The 21,882-nt window shown below is 38.0% G+C and overlaps 1 protein-coding gene across 2 annotated transcripts in view; it reads left to right on the top strand.

Moving 5' to 3' along the window:
* The window catches only part of METTL22 (methyltransferase 22, Kin17 lysine), a 104,131-nt gene that overhangs the window by 59,555 nt on the left and 22,694 nt on the right, over positions 1-21,882 (top strand). For both annotated transcript variants that reach the window (XM_075179843.1, XM_075179842.1), the window contains 2 exons: positions 9,483-9,533; positions 18,038-18,118. In XM_075179843.1, coding sequence (XP_075035944.1) covers positions 9,483-9,533; positions 18,038-18,118 — 132 coding nt within the window. The remainder of the gene's footprint in view (positions 1-9,482; positions 9,534-18,037; positions 18,119-21,882) is intronic.

Below are 21,882 nucleotides of genomic sequence, written 5' to 3'. Positions count from 1 at the left end.
ATCTCATCCATGGCTATATATATGTTTACAAAAGACTGTGCTTTGAATTGTCAATAATTTTGTCAGTGCAATTTTTTCATCATAATAATCATCATCTTTGTTAAGTAAGGCACCACAGATTTCGTAGCGCCAGTCATCTTGCAGAAAAGACAAACATGAGTACAATAAGTATAATGACAGCTGCAGATAATAACAGTGACATGAATACAGTTAAGTATATTGAAGCCTCCATGGATGGTCATGCCTTATGTGAGTGAGTTGTGAGTGAGTTTTCTGTACAGCGCTGCGGAATTAGTGGCGCTATATAAATAAATGGTGATGATGATTATGATGGTCATGAGGTAGCTGAGAATGTAGCTTAAGACATGACAACAAGGTATGAGGGAAGCATACAGTGGACCTAAGGAGGAGATGACCATACCTGTGAGAGCTTATATTTTAGAAGGAAGGAGTAATGAGAGACAGTAGAGGTAAATGGGGCAAGATTGAATGTGGTGAACCGATGAAGTAGAGAGTGAGTGGACATGAGGTTTTAGGGTTCTTCTTATTCTCTGATTTAAAAGGATATATACAGTATTAAATTCAGAATCAAACACAAAGGTTGTGGATATTTATAGAGAAAGAAAGAATTGTGGAGACCAAAATACTGTTGTTAATTTCAACTTATGTTTAGAGGAAATTGTGAGATATTTTAAAAATACTTAACGATTTTCCTTTTAAGGGCTATGAGTGAACTTATAGGGCATCATTTGCAGTTAAGAGGAAAGCAAAACATATGTAAACTGGCTCCTGGATAGAACCAACTTGCAATGTAAAGGGTGCAAATGCATTTATTTTATTTTATTTTTTTACATGCAGAGAAAATACTGGCTGCTTTTGCATGTGACACACAAATACTAGACATTCTCCCTCCCAACTCTAAATATGTCCGCACATTTTATATTTGTCTCCCTCTTGCAATGCAGCATGATTTTTATTTTTGCTTTGTTCTTAACTTTAAATGAGGCCCATAATATAACAAAATGATACATTACCAATATCAGACTAAACCCAAAAAATATAAGTTACATTTTCAAGATCTAGTTGGAGCTGTTGAAATTGTTGATATTGATATGTAAAACAGCATATTAGGAAATATATGTCTTGGTACAATCTGTTTACAATGTATGACACAGCAAATACACCAACACTTTTATATATTTTACAATTTGAAAGCAACATTTTTTTCAAAAGAAATGTATAAAAAGAAATCTGCCACTGCCATATAGTCCATTTGGCATCCTTATAAATTAATAGTATGAAACATTAACTTTATTTGATATACTCATACTTGCCAACTTTTCCTCGTTGGCTTCAGGGAGATCCCGGGGGAGGTGGGAGGACGGGGCGGGTCTTGATGGACCATATCATTTTGGCCCCACCCCTAAACGATTTTGGGCAATTACAGCAGGGGGCGGGGCTAAGATGAAGCAATGTTTGCGTCATTAAGCCCGCCCCTTATCTATTGCAGGGGTAAGAACCGGGAGGTTGCCCTGCTCTCCCAGGAGGTCTCCCAGAAATGCGGGAGTCTCCCGGACATTCTGGGAGAGTAGGCAACTATGCGTTAAAGAAAAACAGCTAATGAATATCTAGAGACTGAAGTGTCTTTTACATTTCTGTCTCCATTACTGAAGTCATGTTGTCTTACCTGTCAGTCTTTGATTAAATCTTGGTCTCCATGAAAATGGCTACCTCCATAGGCATCAATACATGGACATAGGACACAATTTCTGAACTGTGTCATGCCACAGATGGCGAAGCCAACCACGTCTTGTACTGGCTCAGCATCAGGGAGAATGCCAGACTCTTCAGGGAGTGAGGGAGATCACCCCTATTTCAGGGAGTCTCCCTGACATTCAGGGAGAGTTGGCAAGTATGGATATACTTCAGAGGCAGTATTAAAGCAGTACTCTTGCTGCTAGAAGAAGCATAATCGCCATTCCATGATTTAGTAGTTCAGAGTCACAGGAATAAAGAGCATTTATTAAATCCTGAGCAGAGAGGTGAGAAAATCCATTAAAAATACTGTTCAGTCTTATGGGCTGTTTTAATAAGCCATATTAGTAGGAGTATAGTGATCTTGACATGCTGCCCTTAGATTTAAAGGGTTTTCAAAATTGGATCATTGATGTCATCCAGCAAGCTTAAAGGACTTCACCTTTTTTTTTGTATTGCTTTTGGATGCAAATAAGTGGAATGAAAGAAGTAAGTGTCTGGGTAACAATAAAGGGATGAGACTACTGCCATTCATGTAGTTGATCAGTGGAAACAGGCTTTCTCTTTAAATAAATGTACTTAATATGTGAGCAAATTTTCATCATATATTTATCGATTAAATATAATTCAAGATAATTGTGGACATTGTACTATTAAATCAGCTAGAGCAGTGTTTCTCAACTCCAGTCCTCAGGACCCCTAGCAGTACATGTTTTCCATACCTCCTTGCTGGAGCACAGGTGTATTCATTACTGACTGACACAGTGTAGCAGGTGGTATAATTATTTCACTGGTCACCTGGCAATCCTGCACTGTTAGTGGGTCCTGAGGACTGGAGTTGAGAAACACTGAGCTAGAGTGTCACATACTGTATCATTGAATTCGGATTTTATTTGGAGGGCCTTGTTGCTCAATCAAGCTATTCAGATGTTGCTCAGGCACTTGATATCATTGTCCTCCTTTTGCCCATTCCTCATGTTTTCAAGACCCTTTTTTGTTTTTGCAACATTTACTGTAACAAGCAGACTGGGCTAATATGGGAGGCTTTGTCTAAGTCACTCACACCATAAAATAATTAGCTCATGGTTGAAGCGTCATAAAATGAACAAAGAAGGCTTGGGATGTCTGGTTTGATTGTTTTGGGTTTTTTTTTTGGGGGGTGGGGGTTGGACTTTTTTTTTTTTTTTTAAAGAGGAAACGGCATGAAAAATACAAACAGCAAATAAATCAAAAGATTATGAGTATACAAGATGTCTCCTCTTATTTAGGTTTCATACTGGTCGAGAGGGAGAAAAGAAAGAAAGATCAGGGATGCAGGGAGGGTGTAGGCAGGAATATCGCCATAACTAATAATGAAAAAATTATATGCAACATGTCCGGAGATAATCGTCCTATGTAATTTAAAAACAAACATTAACACATACGGTGATCTTACCCATGGTGCATTTCACCCAGCCTGGGGTTCCGGAGGTGGTACAAGAGCTATGTGTCAATAGAGGGTGGGAGAGCCAAAGAGGATAAGCAGCTACGGCTTTCATGTAGATACCATGGGGCCCAAACCTTTTAAAATTTATATGATTTGTTGTGGAGGTTGTATGTAATATTCTCCATGCTTGTGATATGCCATATGTAATTCTCTAGAGCCTGCATGGAGGGAGGATTTTGTTATTTCCAATGTTTAGCTATGTTTTAGTATATGAGAGATCAGCTTGTTGGAAGGGGCGCTCTCATCGGGAATAGGGCGAGAGAGAAGGAACGACCAAGGATCCTTAATAACCTGTTGTTCAGGTACGGAATTTATAAGTGCAAGGACCATGTTCCAAAAAGGGATAATACGCCCTGGGGTGTCGAAGTTGATCTCTCTTAGCCAATTATAAATCCCCGACATCATCCCACTGGGACGTGGAAAATGCAAACACGTATTCAAAGAGAGTAAGGGACCGAAGCGTGTCAGGGGCAGGCAAGGACATAGCGAAGTGTTGGACCTGGAAATACTCAAAGAAAAGCGTGCGGAAAGGTTCAAACTTCTGATGATGATCTGATATGGAGGCCCAAGTTCCGATGACCACACGTATTTCTGCACGTATCCCGTGCTTAGATTGCTGAGACAAGTTACCAGGAGGAAAGCTTGGGTTGCTCCAGAGGGGGGTTAGAGGGGAAATAAGGGAGGACCGTTTGTGCTTGAGCCAGCACGAGTCCCATAGGGGCAGTCAAAATTTGAGAGATTGGAGAGAGGAGGACCCTGGTGGTCTGTCTACCTTGGAGAGACCCCAAAGGGATGCCAGGGAGGGGACTCCCGTAAAGTGGGTTTCCAAGTCCACCCACACTACAGTCTGGTATGGGACATAAGTAACCACAACCTGGGTCAAATACGATGCCAAGTAATAGAGTTTAACATCTGGAAAGCCTCTCCCTCGGCGAGCCCTGGGCTTCTTGACTACTGCTACTGAGATTATTGGGAGCTTGCCACACCAGACAAATTTAAGGAAAGAGGAATGCAAGTCCCTAAACACAAGGTCCGGCACCTTCACTGGGAGAGTCTGGAATAGGTAGAGAAGTTTATGGATCATGTTCATCTTAACATCAGTGATCCTCCCCAGCCACAATATAATATAGCTCCTCCATATTTCTAGTTCCTTTTTGATTTTAATTAGGAGGGAGGGAAAATGTTCTCGGTATAGTCGGTCATAGGAAGACGTAATATAGATACCAAGATATTTGATCTTGTTCACCTGCCAGCGCAGGGGCAAAATTAGCCTGTAGCTGGTGGGGACGGGTGGGGGAGCGTGAAGGAGCATGGCCTCAGATTTAGTGAAATTCATTTTATAGCCTGTTAGTCTAAGAGTCTATATAGGGTGGGTAGAGAGTCCCGGGGATTCGTGAGAGAAAAAGGTATGCCGTCTGCAAAGAGGGACACCTAAACTTCCTGGGGTCCTTTTGTGATATTAATAACCGCCAGTATTTCCTTTGACATCATTTCCTCATTTAATTGTTGGACTGATCCGCAAGAGAGAGTGGGGAGGTTTGCTTTTTTCTGAAACACCATTATGGTTTCTGCTGGGGAGTACAGGGTTCAAGCTGTCTAAATTATACAAAGAATATAACTTGTGGAACTCGTGTCCTATTTGGTCAGGGCTGTAGATGGGAGAGCAAAAGGCATACTTCAGGGGCATAACGTTGCTTTTGGAGGTTTGAGCCCTCCAACGGGCGGCCAAGACCCTGACTGCTTTATCTCCTCTCTTGTAAAATGCCTGCCTCAGCCATTTCAGGGCCGTTGCAGTTGACTCAGAGAGGAGGAGATTCAATTCAGACCGTTCTTTTAGGAGTTTGATCAAAGTAGGTTCATCTAGGGAGCGTTTGTTGTCGTTCCAGGATCTGGAGTTGGATAGGTAACAAAGTGCCTTCAGAAATCGTTAGCTTTCTACGGTGTGAGGCCGTGCTAATCAGGTGGTCTCGTAGCACGGCCTTATGGGCATTCCAGAGGGTCGAGGGGGGCATAGCTGGAAGGCAATTTAGGAGGAAATATTCTTCTAGGAGGGTTCGCAGTTCGAGAGTGAGTTGCGGATCGTGTGGGATAGGGTTATCGAGGCACCACGTGGCGAGTGTGGGCGGGAGACTTTGTCAGTGAGATCAGCAGATACGTGAGAGTGGTCACACCAGACCATCAGGTGGACGTGAGCTGCCTGGAGCTTCAGGGACAGATCGTGACTGAGGAAGAGAATATCTATTCGTTAATAAGTTCTGTAGACCGGGGAATAGAATGTATAATCTCGATAGTAGGGTTCCCTAATTCTCCAGAAATCTAAGAGAAGATGGTGAGAGAGGAGAGACGCCAAGACCTTGGATTTATGGGATTTTGAGACGCTGGTGGGGGAGCCACAGTAGAAGATCTATCAACAGTGTCATCTACTACAGCATTCTAGTCCCCAGCCATAATTACTTCTCACTGGTGGACCTGAGAGAGCAAGGAATCTAGGGAAGCAAAAAATGGATGTTGGTTTTGTTTCCGGGCATACAAGTTTACTTAAGTACATAAGGTATTGAGTTTTCCCACTAGGCTCAGGAAACGACCATCCGGGTCAGAGTGGGACATCAACATCACAAAAGTTACTTGCGAGGAAAAAGGGTAGCAACATCCCGTTTTTTCTGTCTATGAGAGCAGACAAGTAAAGGGATACAGTATAGACCCATCAGATGGGTAGCTGTTTATTGAGGCCAGTGCTATTCGGTGCCTTTGAATGTCTGTTTTGAATATGCTGTACTTGCACCCTTGTACCTTTCCCTTACCCCACCCTCCCTTATTTTTCTCTGTTTTCCTCCCTTTGCTTTACAATCAATTAAAAAGAAATAGTAAGTAAATTAACAATGATGCTTGGTATTAATCCCTACCAGAATTGTTTCCATTTTAAATACACTTATGTAACATGCACAAAAACATTAGATGTATGCCAAAAAAATGTGTTAAATAATAGAGCCCAAATCAAAGACTCATATTTTATTGAATACGCTATTAGAAATGTCCAAACCTCTGTTTATTTAAAGATGAATAAATAATAGTCAGTACAAGGTTTCATTTTGGTAAGGAATCTATGACACAAGAGCATAAAAAGAGTGTCTGCAATAGCAGTAATACTGTCAGCTTCAAATGTTAAATGCAACATGAATGTCATTCTGAGTGTGCATCAGGAGTAAAACACATCTGTCTTCACAAACTCCCTCAACTTGCCAGTTTTAATTTAACTCTTTTAAAGATATTCTAACATACCACTGTGAAAGAGGGACCTTGGCATGTAATATTTAAATGCATTATAGCCACATTTTTATTCCAGATTTTAGTAAGGACATTCATTGTGTGTATGCAGGACTTAGCACAGTGGAATATGTCATATTATGTATGTAAATAAATAAGGGGGAAAAAGGAAAAGGGGCGCTCATAGGGCAGTATGTTAGAAAACACCAGGCTTAATCAAGTGAAAAGCAGCGTACATAAATAAGAAAATATTATTAAGCTTATCTGTGGATGATTTCTTTGAAGCCAATCTTCCATTTCGGTATGGGTCAATTACAACCAGGGGGTAAATGTATCAGGCTTAGAGTTTTCTGGCAGGTTTGAAAAGTGGAGATGTTGCCTATAGCAACCAATCAGATTCTAGCTATTATTTTTTAGAATGTACTAAATAAATGAAAGCTATAAATCTGATTGGCTTTTCAAACCCGCCGTATAACTCTCAGCTTGATACATTTACCCCCAGGTGTCAGCATCTTGCGAATGGGTTTTGATAATAAAGGCTGATATTGCATATATAGATCCACAATTGTTCCATGAATTAGAACAGACCGGCACCAGTCATGAAAAATCTTTAGTATTTTAACGCCAAACGAAAAATTACAAAATCATGCCCTCCCCAACAATCGTTTCAGTACATCATGCTTTCATCAGGGGCATTTTGTAATGTATCTATCTCTGTTTTCATCAAAAAACTAAAGATTTTTTCAATACTGGTGCTGATCTGTTCTAATCTATGAAACAGTTGTGGATCTGTTTTCTTAGTACGGGCTTTGCACAGTGCAGAGTAATTCTGAATTGAGTGCATCCTTAAATACAAATATTTACTTTTTAGAATAAAACCTCATAATCCAATAGGAATTCTTGCATCCTTTACTCTTCCACGCTTGCATTTTTTCAACCAAAGGGAATTGTCCTTAATTTGTAATCCATTATGAAGAATCAAACCAGATATTTTTTTTTAATCCAATGGAAAATATATAGCAATCTGTAATTCAAAGAGAAAGTCAAAATAGATTTTCTTATTTTATTCCAAAGGGAAATGTCCTCAATGCGTAATCCAAGATGGAAAGACAAAACGGATGATTTTCTTTTAATGCACACTGTAGTCCAGGCAACATTTTTTTCTGGTGAGCCACATAAAAAACTTAAGATGACATGAACTGCTCATCTCGGAGCCCTGTGTCAGAATGAGCGTGGACTCAATTTTTTTAGCTACACAGCCAATCACAAGTGGTTTCCCCACAGTATCCATGATGTGATTAACTGGCAATGAAGGGGATTCCCAGGGACCTCCTGCTTTGATAATACATCAATAAGGATTAATTGATTTTCTGAAGTGGGTGCTATGCAGTTTCATTGAGTTTTCGCTACCAAGGAGCAGATATATTTGAACTCTTACTGTGAATTACAGTTGGATTCCTCATCTCTAGCTTATCCATAAATCCACGATTTGAGGTCGATCACTGTTTGTTTATATGTATTCATTCTTGGAGCACACAAACGTACACATCAGAACTGTTTTTTTTAAGTAGCTACTTGGAGACAAACTAAGACTAGTTTCCATCCTGGGACCTGGAGTGTGGATATATGGTTTCTATATTTGACACTAGTCAACAGCTCTTGACATTTTACATATATTATATGTGTGGAACATTGTCATGAATGTAGCTTTACAAGTGTCCTCATTCTTTTCTTGAAGGTTGTAAACGTGATTTGTTTTATCAAGTGTTGATTGTTGTTTTTTTTTTGTAGTCTGTCACAGCTTTATAGATTTTGATACACACTGGTTTGGCATTTTAGTGATTGTTTAACAATGTAATTAGATATCTATGTGGATTGTGGTGTTATTGGTTATTTAGGGTGTACAATAAGCTTTATATATTTTTTTATAGAGAATCATTCTACCTATTTAGTAGCACAGTAGAATAAGAAATTAGAATAGTGCTTCCCTATTGGTGTAATGTACGGCTGTCATTCACAATACTAAACAGATATCAGTATAAATAAATACATCTAAACCATAAAGAAAAGCTTTGTGTTTTAAGTAGTATCCAGTCTGCTTAAGAGCATAAACCGCAAAAGCTTTCCAATACCCCTGACGCCACCTAATGCACTGGAATGAATCACTAATATGTAGGTAGTGCTAAATATATCTTAGCTTCATTATCATTTATAGCATAAAAACTCAAATTCAATGCCGTAACATATGCTAATCGTGTTAGAACAAAATCAAGTCTTGTTCAAAACACCTGCAACTTAACAGACATGAGGCATGCAATGTGAAAGTCTAAAAATTGTAATCAGTTCTCAGTCCGTTGTTCACTCGTCAGTGATACAAACTATAAGTTCTCAAGTCCTCATCAGATAGTATGCACACATTTAGATCAACTGTCCATACTGTTTGCTGCGTAAGTATGCACATTAAATCATGATTCTCTGTTGCTATTCCTTGTAGTATAAAATAATTTTCTAAAGTGCAGCGTTCCTCCCTGGTCTTGGTGTCATTCTCAGTCCGCCTCTCCTGAATGCTTCATTCTCATTCTGCACATTCTCCTGGCCATGTTTTGTTATTGTGGAGCAATACAACCAGCGGCAGAACCGCGCATTGTAAGGCCCCTCTCACCTCCGAACCCCGTAGTTGTGCTATCTCTATTGTTATGCCACTGAATACAACTCTTTTAAAGGTACTATAATTATAAAAGGATATAACAGACGTGTCAGAGGTTGATAGCAGGAACAATTGTGTGATTAAAATGTTGCCTGCAGAAATTTAAAGATTCTGATCTTGCTTCTTTGGAACATGTATTGTGTACATGACAATTCGCCTCCCGTTGTTTATATATTGTGTCTTACTCTGTTTTGTTTGTACATGTCTCACATGTTATATTTTGTTCATAGTAATGTGACTTTATCCATTTTTTATTTTGTTTCTAAACAGGAGGACAAGTAAAAGTGAAAGAACTGGACTGGCTTAACCAATTCTGTAAAGGTAATTAATTATATTGTACAAATAAGCATGATGCCATTTCTGTTTTTCATGTTAGCTAACATTTTACTCAGTATATGCAAATTTTATAAAAATAAAAAATAATTTCCAATTAGATGCTAACAAAAGTCTGAGGTGACCTCTAATATTCATAAAAGTTTACAGCAGCAGGTGCATTTTTAATTTACAATACATAAGGTTTCCTATTTAACACCAAAGTGATAACATCTCACTGATTATTATGGATGATATTAGAACTCACTGTTTACACAGGTGTTTTTATCAAATGCTTATACATATGTTAATATCATTTGTGTATTATTAATAAATAAAATGCTGTATAGTTTGCCAACAATTCTAAATTGTTGTGGTGGGCTTAATGGAAACCACAAGTTCTACACCATAAATAATACAAGTAGAGTCTGCTTAGAACAGAAGGTATTCTGTAGATAGGAAGTAACAGCCAGCATTATCCCATAAACTCAAAGAATTAAGATTTAATTTTCATTGATGAAATTGTGGGTAACTTATTAAATTGGCATTATTGAAAGCACCGAATATGTTCATTAGCCAGAACCAGCACATACGAGAAATTATTTTGTCTTCTGTACATAATTTCAGACTAATGCTAAAACACAAATCGCCCCTAAAGCATTCAGCCAAATACTAAACCAAAATATAATTTGCATACAGAAAATGAATCCGGAGGATAAATACAGACCTATTGCTGATGTGGCTTTTCTTTGAGAATTTTAATTTAGTAATAGTGAGAATTCACCAAATTCATAATGTAGTCAGTAGTCATGATTTTGCAAAACATTTTGCCAAATACCAAACTCAATTTAAGAATTTCAATTTAGCAGGAGGAGACTACATTAGATTATCTGTAATGCTGGCTTTTGAACTCTTAGAACACGCTTTACTTGGGGGCATATTCAATTAGCTTTCCGGTTCGAGATTTAGATTCCTGGGTGCAAAGAAAAAAAAACTTTCTTATTTAGCCATATCCTGAAGCAAATTTTGTATTCTATGTATCCATAGTTAACAATACTTGTTTTTTGTCAGATGGAATTTTGTATTCAGTGGAATCCAAGATTGCACCCGTACGTACTGAGGTATCAGTGAGGTCAATAAAGCACTCTGCACACAATTGATCAAAAGTAATAATGTTTATTGCAAGTAAATAGCATATACTTAGCTTTGCGTTTCTTTTGTCAATGGAATGTTCAAATAGGGACGGTTACACACATCCGGGAGCCCCGATTCTATCAAGACTGGATAAGATTCAGATATTCCTAGCACTGCCGCAATACAGGAAGTCAGAACCTTTTGTAGAAAAGCTTCTGAATCTGTGTCTCCATAATAGGATATAAATATTATGTGACAATTTTATTGGTACAGCATAGCATTCATCCTTGTCATGTGCAATAGCCTTCAGCCAATGCCTAAATAACAGCTAAGTGGAACTGCCTATTATGTAACAGTTGATGATGTTGAAAAAAGACACCAGTCCATCAAGTTCAACCTATTTTGGATCTCCTGCGATCCCTCACTTATATTTGAAATTGATCCAGAGGAAACAACCGCCAATCAGTTTCAATTGTGAAAATCCCCGCAGACCCAATATTGCAGTCCTATTTTTACCCTATATCCACTACTATCATTCATTTTAATTAACTTTCATATCCCTGGATACACTTTTCCGCAAAAAAAATTGTCTAACCCTTTCTTAAACATATCTATTGAATCTTCCACCACAATCTTCCTTGGCAGTGAATTCCATATCTTGACTGCCCTTGCTGTTAAGAACCCCTTCCTTTCCTGGTTGTGAAATTTCCTCTCCTCTAACCTTAGGGGGTGACCACATGTCCTGTGTATAGTCCTTGGGGTAAAAAGTTCCCATGAGAGTTCTCTGTATTGATCCTTAATGTATTTGTACATAGTAATCATATCTCCTCTTACACGCCTCTTTTCTAAAGTAAACATGCCTAAACTGGCTAACTTTTCCTCATAACTTAATGGCTCAATACTCTTTATCAATTTAATCGCCCTTCTCTGAACCCTTTCTAGTTCCAAATTATCTTTTTTATAGAGTGGTGCCCAGAACTGTACTGCATATTCAAGATGAGGTCTTACCAACAATTTATACAGTGGTAAAATTACACTGTATTCCCTTGCATCTATACCCCTTTTTATGTATGCTAATACTTTATTTGCTCTTGCAGCTGCTGTTTGAAATTGAGCACTATTGCTAAGTCTACTGTCTATGATCACTCCCAAATCTTTTTCCATTATAGGCTCTCCTAAATTCCATTTAATTTATAGATTGCATTCTTGTTTTTGATCCCTAAATGCATAACCTTACATTTATCTATGTTAAACCTCATGTCCCATTTGGCCGCCCCATCTTCCAGTTTATTTAAGTCCCTCTGTAGAGAAGCTACATCTTGCTCTGATTTTATAACTTTACAGAGTTTAATATCATCTGCAAAAATAGAAACTTAACTTTCTAATCCATTACCAAGGTCACTAATAAATATATTAAAAAAGAGTCTCTCCAGCATGGAACCTTGAGGTACTCCGCTTAAAACTTTTGACCAATTAGAAAATGTTCCATTTATCACAACTCTCTGTTTCCTATTCTCTAACCAGTTTTCGATCCAAGTACAAATGTTGTTTCCTATACCCAGTTCCCTTATTTTGTAAACCAACCTCTTGTGTGACACTGTATCGAAGGCCTTTGTAAGATCTAAGTAGACCACATCTACTGTGCTGCCCTGGTCTAAGTTCCCACTAGCTTCCTTGTAGAAACTAATTAGATTAGTTGACATGACCTTTCCCTCACAAATCCATTCTCATTCCCACTTATAATCTTATTGCGCACCAAGTAATCCTGAATAATATCCCTTAATATACCTTCCAGTACTTTCCCCACTATTGATGTCAGGCTTCCAGGTCTATAATTCCTTGGTTGTGATCTTGTCCCTTTTTAAAACAATGACACCACATCTGCTATTCGCCAATCCCTTGGTACTGAACCTGATGAGATTGAATCTATGAAAATTAGGAATAGTGGTCTAGCAATTCTGAGTTTAGCTCCATAAGAACCCTTGGGTGTATTCCATCTGGACCTGGAGATTTATTTATCTTAATATTCTTGAGTCACCTTTGGACTTCTTCTCTGTCAACCATGTATTAATTAATGGCATGGTTTCATTTCCATTTTTATGTATTATTTCTACCATTTGTGTCTCTTTAGTAAATACTGAAGAAAATAAAGTGTTTAATACCTCTGCTTTTTCCTTCGTATGATTTATCAATTCACCCATCTCACTTCTTAGGGGTCCTATATTATCTTTTTTAATCCTTTTGCCATTTATATACTTAAAAAACTTTTTGGGGTTTGTCTTACTTTCTTTTGCAACTTGTTTTACATTTTGTAATTTAGCCAATCTAATTTCCTTTTTGCATGTTTTATTACATTCCTTATACCTACAGAAGGACTCCTGGGACCCTTCAGACTTAAGCAATTTAAATGCACGCTTCTTCCTGTGCATTTCTTCCCTTACCTTATTATTTAGACACATTGGTTTAGACTTAATTCTTTTACATTTATTTCCCATAGGAATGAACGTATACGTGTATGTTTCCAACAACATTTTAAAGACAGCCCACTATTCTTTCGTGTTTTTTCCTTCAAAGTCGTTGTCCCAATCTATGCACTTTATAGACTCCTTTAGCATATTAAAATTTGCCTTTCTAAAGTTTAAAGTCCTAGTTGATCCCGTATACCGTTGCTTCTGGAAACTAATTTCAAATGAGACCATATTATGACCACTATTTCCCAAGTGTAGTCTGGTTCCTAGTTGGTTCCTCTTCTAATTGGGAAATGTAATGGTCTTTTAGCGCGCTCAGAAACCTATTTCCTCTAGCTGTGCCGCAGGTCTCAGTACTCCAATGAATGTCCGGATAATTAAAATCCCCCATAATTAAAATTTGACCTAGTTGTGTGTGTTGTGCCTTTTCAATTTGCTGTAGAAGTTGGTCTTCCTCACTCATACTAATATCTGGCGGTTTTTAGCATATCCCTATCAGCAGCTTCCCTGAACTTTTTCCTCCGCTGGATATTTCCACCCACAATGCCTCTATCTTATCTTATCAATATTCGTGTAAATAACTTCCTGAATACTTTGTTTTGACTCTGGCTTAATATAAAGACATACTCCTCCTCCCCTTTTATTTACCCTATCCCTCCTGAAGAGGTTATAGCCTTCCAAGTTGACTGCCTAGTCATGTGTATCATCCCACCAGGTCTCCGTAATACCTATAATATCATACTGCTCATTCATTGCTACTAGTTCTAAATCCTCCATTTTACCTGTCAGGCTTCTTGCATTTGCAAGCATACAATTAAGTCTATTGCCTCCCTTAGGTATTTCTTTTTGCTTTAAAAAGGGCCTCTCCTTATCGGCTATGCTTCCCTTTCCCCCTTCTCCACCCCCTTGACTCTTGTTAAATTCCTCCTTACTACTCTCAATGTCTATCCCATAAATACTTGCTTGCCCCTCCCTCCGAAGCCTAGTTTAAAATCTCCAACCTTCTAACCATCCTCTCCACTAGCACTGCAGTCCCCTCCTCATTCAGGTGCAATCCATCTCGACAATAAAGATGGAAACTGACCGAGAAATCAGCCCAGTGCTCTAAGAATCCAAAACCCTCCTTACTACACCAATCTTTTAGCCATGCATGAACCTCCCTAATCTCCCGCTGCCTCCCTAGACTAGCGCGTGGCACAGGTAGTATTTCCGAAAATACTACATTGGATGTCCTTGCCTTAAGTTTAGGACCTATGTCTCTGAAATCATTCTTTAGGACATCCCTTCTTCCTCAAACTCGGTCATTGGTGCCAACATGCACCAAAACCACCAGGCCATTCCCAGCCCCTCCCAACAATCTGTCCAACCTATCCACAATATGCCGAGCACCCGGGAGACAACACACTGTTCGGCATGCACGGTTCCGGTAACAGATTGCCCTATCTACCTTCCTAATAATTGAATCCACCACAATCTGCCTGGGTCCCTGAGTAACTTTTGTCCCCTCTATGCTGGAGAGACCGTTCTCCTGGTTGCTAGAGGAGGCAGTCTCACTCAACTCTACCAATTATGAACTGCCTTCCACAGCATCTTCATCCAATCTGGCAAATCTGCTGGGATTGCTTAACTCAAAACTGGCCTGCCTCTTCTTCCCTCTGCTAGCCCTAGTAACTGTTACCCAGCTGCCTACCTGTGCATCCTCCTCTGTCTCTGCTCCACCCTGCTCAGCTAACGCATCAATGGTGAGCTGTAAACTCTGCTCCAGGTTGGCAATCTCTCTCAATGTTGCAATGGTCTGCTTTAGATCAGTTACCTTACAAAGAGACTAATTGCTCACATTTCTCACAGAGGTATAAACCTTGGAACAATTGCTCCAAGTGTGCATTCATATGACAAGATATGCATTGAGTGAGAACATCAAGCCTGCTACCACTCATCTTATTATGGCTTCTTATAGCCTACAGTGAACTCGAGAGTACTAACCTTTGCTAGCCACTTACCAGATTAAACCCCTTCCTGGATTCAACTCCTTACTAGATCTAATTCCACACTTTAAACAAACAGCACTTAAAATCAAACAGCAATGGAAATCACAAGCTCCAAGCTGTAAGAGTATTCTATTATATATATTTAATAAGCACTGAAACAGTCCTGATTTTTAACCTATATATATGTTAGGACGTGCCTTACTTCTGAGTTTTGTTGTGTCTGTAATTCACAATCTCTTCTCATAACATGCTCCAATGTGGCTCTTTCCAAATGTGCTTACATTTTTTTCTGTGTGTTTTATGTGTTTCTCTATGCTCTTATTGCTGATAGTGTTATTATTCTCGAACATTAAATTTACATCCACATAATTCAGAATGTTTTCAGGAAGTAAAGAGATTACTCAAATGGCAAACAGCAGGTAAAGCAAGCTTCACAGCCACAAAACACATTTTCAGATCAGCATGGGCAGAAGATTGAAAATACAAATAAATGACTGATACATATACAATATGAATACTAAGCTAGAAATTGTCTATTTGTAACAATAGTTTCATTAGATTATTAAAGTTTTCATAACTCAAATCTTTGAGGCTTAACTATAAACATGTACTGTGTGATGGGTTTTAGGCATTTTTGTCAGAAACCTATCCAGTTTATATATGAAGGAACTGTCAGTGGCAAATATTGGTTATATATTTGGTGTTGTGAAAGGTAAGCGGTGTTTGGTGGATGTGAAACGGGGATACTGCATGTGCTTCAGTAGAAACCCATGGTTTGTAAGGATGGGGCGCTGTCCAGTCCTTAAACTAGTCAAGCCTTGTGGCTTGTTGGTAGAGTTTCAAGTCGGGAGCTGCACGGCCACCTCTTAATATAGGTAATAACAGACATGACCAAGCCATCCTAGGGAGCTTGTAACCTCTCATAAATCACAAGGCACTCATGTAAAATTTGAGTACTTGGCGAGGAGCCAAAACTGGAATGGACCTGAAAAAGTATAGGATTTTTGGCAAGAGCATAATTTTGAGCAAAGCTAGCCTACCGAGCCATGAGATAGTAAGGACTATAAAATGTTGCAGGAGCGGGATATAATAAGTCTATACGTTTTTTACGGTGGAATGGGATATGGATTCCAAAGTATTTAAGAGACGAGGAGCACCAGTGAAATTTGTAAGTAGATTATAGATAGAGAAGCCTATCTTGTGCTAAGCCCACCCTCATAGCTTCAGACTTGGTAGAATTTATTTTGTTGTTAACCATATTTTTAATTAGTACAGTTGAATATTTGCAACTCCACATATTTTGGGTTAGAGTCTGAGATAACTACTAGGACATAACTGACCACTGGTCAAGTGGTGAATGACAGACAGTATCATATGGGATCCCACAGACAGTTCCTACTCTGGTCTGCTTTCCTGTGTATTTTTGACATTCATACAATAAGTACGGAATAAGAGATCATCTGTTACAGTATCTCAGACTCAAGTCAAACTTTTTTGTGTTATGCATCTATATCACAAAACAAACTAGTATTGTGCTCAGCATTTTTCAGAATATATTTATCACGCATTACATTTACATCACTGATTTATTTTAATTTGAACTGATTTCATATCTCATCCCAGTAAATCTTTAGATATTGTTAATTATTATCAAGTACTTAAGATCTCTCTTTATAAATAAACCTTGAAACATCTGATTTTCAAATGGATCTAAACCCACCTATGAACTCACATATAAAACTTAATTTAAGATACAGTTGTTAATTCTTTTGAAAGTAATACATGGGGGTATAGTCTTGTCTTTGTTGACTAATGCACCCTTTCAAAGTAGGTGGTACTCTATATGCTGTTTGTGGTATGTTTAGGTCCTATATGTAAGGCACCTAACAGAAAAATTGATTATGTGCAAAATCAATAAACCCAGTCTGCAATTCACTCTTTTGCAGTTCTCCATTTGGTGGGCATCTAGGCCCATTTACCCATTTTCGCAGTCTGCACAATGAAAAGTTCTAGTTACCACCTCAGCTAGGCCCACTTAACCTCTCCTCATGGTTCCACAAAGTAAAAAGTCCCAGCTACCAGTTTCACGGTCAGTCATTAAGGTCTCCTTTGTGTGTTGCTTCCAGCTTTCCACAAGAATACCTCTTCAGTTGGCCACAGATTTGGTTGGCAGAGTATGTCCCTGTACTACTTGGCCAAAATGAAATTTGATTGAATTTGGTGCATCAGAACAGAAAATGGGTATGGCCAATGAACCATTTCTGCTTGGGTGTGAGGTTCACTGTGAACCTCAAAGTGGTGAAGAGCATTTCTTCCAGATTCACATTGCAGCCCATCTCTTGTACAACTTAACCAAACTGCTCACAGCTGAACAGTGTTGTAGATATGTGTCTTTGTGTCTATTTCTTTCGAAAAGTAGGACTTGAATCTGGCTGCATCTATAGATGTAGCTCCACTGTAATGAAGATGTATTTCTACTGTCATGAAGTTTGGTATTTCATATTTTCTGTCCTGCAAAGAGACTCCATAGTAGACATGTAATGGCGCTAATAAATCTGAAATAGCTTGGAACATGGAATAGATCACGCACAGAGGCTGAATATATTTCAGAATACCCCATCCAGTTTCTCACTGTGACAATACTGCTGTTTATTTTAAAGAATGGTTCAGAACATTTTACTCCGAACAGTGACTTTTCTCAACTATCTTCAGTAAACATAAGTTTAAATGTACTGGTAAATCATTTGTATTCCCTATGGAAACAGTTGCTGCATGTTGGCTCAAACATGGAATAAAAAAGAGTATTAAACAATGGCTTGGGTACTTTCTGTGCCCTCATCTTTGACATGTTCACCAGTTAACCAAAATATTTTTGTGATAATGTTTAATTAAAAAGATTGATGACATATCCTCATGTTTTCAGATACAGAAGCTTCTTACAGCTGGACAGAAGATGACATAGCTGACCTTTATGATCAAACAACTGTAATCCTTGCGGCAGATGGTAATGTATTGTGTTATTGAATTTGTAAGCAATTTTTTTTAAAAAAACTTCTAAACTTAATAAGCAAGTGACTTATTTAAAAAGCTCATTATATTTGTTTAACCTTTTCAGAATTTTATTAGCCCTCCAAATGTTTTGTTTTTTAATCAAAACAAGAATTCGACCTTGCTTCATGGTTGCTGACTTGTGATGAGCTTGATAGAAAAGTTAATTATAGTTTCAAACAACTTAACCCTGCTCATGGTTTAGTTTATATAAACAGATGTGGATGTTACAAGACACAGATGAAGTGGAATTGCTTTAGACAAACATCCATGTGGAGAACATCACACTGTACATTGATTGTGCTTTACGCTGCCCCACTACCACTAAAATAGAACTGAGAAGATGGTTTATTGCAGTGCGCCCCAGTAAGCCCATCTCCATTCAGAGATCACTGTATAGTTTCATTAGTTTAAAAGAAAAATGCTCAGTCTGTGTCTTTTTTTTATTAAATCAACTCATATTTTAGGGTTAGTGTCCCTTTTTATTAATTTACAGTTCAGTGAGTGGAATTAATAGCATATAAGTGAAGGAGAATGTTTAATTTTGGTGTTTTAAAGGGCAAATTAGTCATAGTTTTCATGACGAGGTGTCTGTTTACCTTGTGAAGCTGTTTACATTTCTGATAACTATGTTGTATTTAGAATTATTATCGAACTGCACCTAATTTAGTTACTTTGTACATATCACTCTTTAAAAATGCAGGTGATTTTTAAGATTCCCTTCAATAGAACATAAGACTACCTATTCTGATTAGAGGATTAAAGAGGCAGTGTTCAATAGTTTTTTATTACCTATTTCTTATGGGGGGAAAAATAACAGCAGCTTAAAACTTTTTAGCCACCTGTTCATTAAGTGGTAGAAAACCGTTTTGGAATCCTCTACAGTTATGGATTTCTGTATTAATTAAAAGTGAACTGATCTTCATTTAAGTCTTAATAATATATATAAAAAAATTACTTCTTTTGTTTAGCATATTGATCCAGCATTTCACAAAGTCTCATTTGCTGACTACATATTATATGGACAGAGTACATTTAATTTTGTTCATTTGACCACCTATATAATACTAAGATTAGTGCTTTGGGGAAATACTTCTGTGAATGATCACATAAGACATTTACCCATGAGTGCATACCCAGGTAGAATTATGTCACTTCATTGTCTTCCTTCCTGGCACTTTAGTAGCACCTCCTAAAATATTGCTTGTTAGTAACTTATTTGTGTTTTAAATAAGTCATGAGGGAAAGGGAACATTGCGGTACTGTCTATAGTTCATGTGTTACATATTTACATCTGATTGTCTTTATCACACTGCTATCTGTGCACAACAAAATGCACTTTTATTAAATGTGCCTGGAAAGTGCAAAAGATGCGTCACCTGCAACATGCTGTCTTGTTTTTGTGTAGGTGCAATACAAGGCACATGTGTGCATGGCCAGTCTCTACAACTCCTACCGTTACATCACTCATAGCATCCCCTGCAGTCACTGTCAGCTAGAACTTACTGGACCATGTAATTACTAAATAAACAAGCTTATAACATAGAAATAGAGGCACAGACATCACAAAACAGCATTTGTGCATCTTAACAGCTTTGTAAATGAGCCTTGCTGCTTTGCTTTTTTTGGTAATGAAATGAGAACCTTAAGGATATACTATTGTAGTGTGCTGTGACACTGAAGAGACCCAGAATTACATGAGTATTTTCTTCAATAAAGAGTTGAGTTAAAGCTGTGCCATAATAAAAATGATTTTCTTACATATGTATCTTACTCAAAAACAATAGTGTGGATTAGTAGTCCATAAAATGGACCGTGAATAATTATGCTCACCCAGTTATGGTGATGTCAGTCATTTAGCAAGCAATTATTCTTTCCTCCAAGTGCAACTGTAACAATGCGGGTTGCTCCCAGGAGAAAACCACTGGCTGGGATAGCTATCAGAGACACACCACTTCCTGTCTAGTCCTGAGAGGATAGGTTGTGAGAGACAAAGTTGAAGTCGAAGTGTTGGAGAAGGTAGAATAATGAGGGACGATGTCGATGGATTGTACAAGGTAGAATAGTGAGGGAGAAAGATGAAGTCGATGAACAGGCAAGAAACTAAGATTCTTTGAAGCACCAATAGAGATGCAGAAATCCAAACTTTACTTGTGCAAAGTTTGGTAGAAGTGGGGGCTTTATAAATCTGCTAGTCCTAATTGACTTGATCTTTTGTAGACGTGCTAATTCCAGTATGTGAAAAATGTTGCAGTTGTCAGAGTTGATGGTACACTGCCTTCTGTCATCTCTAGATGGTATTGCAGAGGATCCTCACAGTGATACTTTAATATAGGAGGAATTTCATTTTGTTTGGGGAAATTTTCTTCCTAATGTAATGAGTTGTGTTTCCACCACAAGTGGAAGGAACCAGGAAAGAAAATTCTAAAGAAATATAGTATACACTATATAAATTTAAAAATAATGTAAACTGTAGGATGTGGTTACACTCGCCTAAAAACATTGCCTAAAGCCGTAATATGAGTTTGTCCTTTATTCTCAATTTCATCTTAAAATATATATTAATTCATAAAAGCAAACTTATACATTGGATGTGTAGAAATGATGAAGAAATAGAAAGTCTTTCAATATCAGATATGTGCTTTTCTAAATCATCTTTATTCTGTAAGAATAATTCTTATTCTGTAAGAATAAAACAGTGCGCAGTATATTTTTATATTAAACTCACATTAGTTGTGAAAGGAGACAATAATTGCTTGCTATAGGTCTGATTTAACTAGGTGGGCATAATACATCACAGTTTTATAGAATGAAGAAAACATGGACTTTTACTATTTCCAGGCTTTTATTTGTGAACTTTAAAATGGTTGGATTTACTGTTTGAGCAGAATTTGTGAAGGTTACCCATGGTGAATGGCGCTAGTCATGTGTCCTACACCTCAAGGATAGTCAGATCTTTTAAGAGGATAAGTAGTTCCAATTAATTAGGTGACAATTAGATGTTCATTTGTGAAACTCTTCGCTTAGAAATATACAGAAACTTTGTTTGGTATGATTAGAGTCTGCTGTTGTGATCGGTTTACGGATGTGAATCACGCCTTAATCAAAAGACATACCTCAGACCTCAGAAAAAGTGTTACTATGTCTCTGACGTTGGGATGGACTGCAAAAACATTGCTGAATACTTTGCAAACTATAAACTTATCAATTAATAGAGACAATTAAATACCATTTTTACAGGGAGTTCTTGTTTGACAAGAGCCACTCCATGGGCTTGATGTGCAGTACTCCAGAAGGTAGCAAGTATCTCTTGGTGTATTGTCACTGTTCATAAGTCCACAATATTTAAAACACCCGTCAGTAGTGATGTACATTGTGCTTTTTAAAATTAACTGTGTCACCCATGTCAGGCTTGCCAAAGATCACTTGTATATCCAAGAGGACTGTTGGAAAATGTTCTTCGGTCAGATAAGTGATAAATGTTAAGTCTGGTTGGAAAAAACAAAACACTTCTTTCCACCTATAGAACCATATCCAAGCCATGATACATGGTGGTGGTGGTAGTATTATGGTTTGGGGCTGCTTTAGGGAGAGCTTAGTCGTTGTGGAAACAATTAATTGTTCAGTGAATTGTACAGCAGAATTTCTAGGTAGCTGTCCATGAGCTGAACCTTAACAGAATGTGGGGTCTGGAGAACAAAAGCAATCCTAAACACACAA

This window comes from Mixophyes fleayi, chromosome 7 (genome assembly GCF_038048845.1).
Source record: "Mixophyes fleayi isolate aMixFle1 chromosome 7, aMixFle1.hap1, whole genome shotgun sequence".
Lineage (NCBI taxonomy): Eukaryota > Metazoa > Chordata > Amphibia > Anura > Limnodynastidae > Mixophyes > Mixophyes fleayi.
This window is presented reverse-complemented; position numbering and strand designations above follow the sequence as displayed.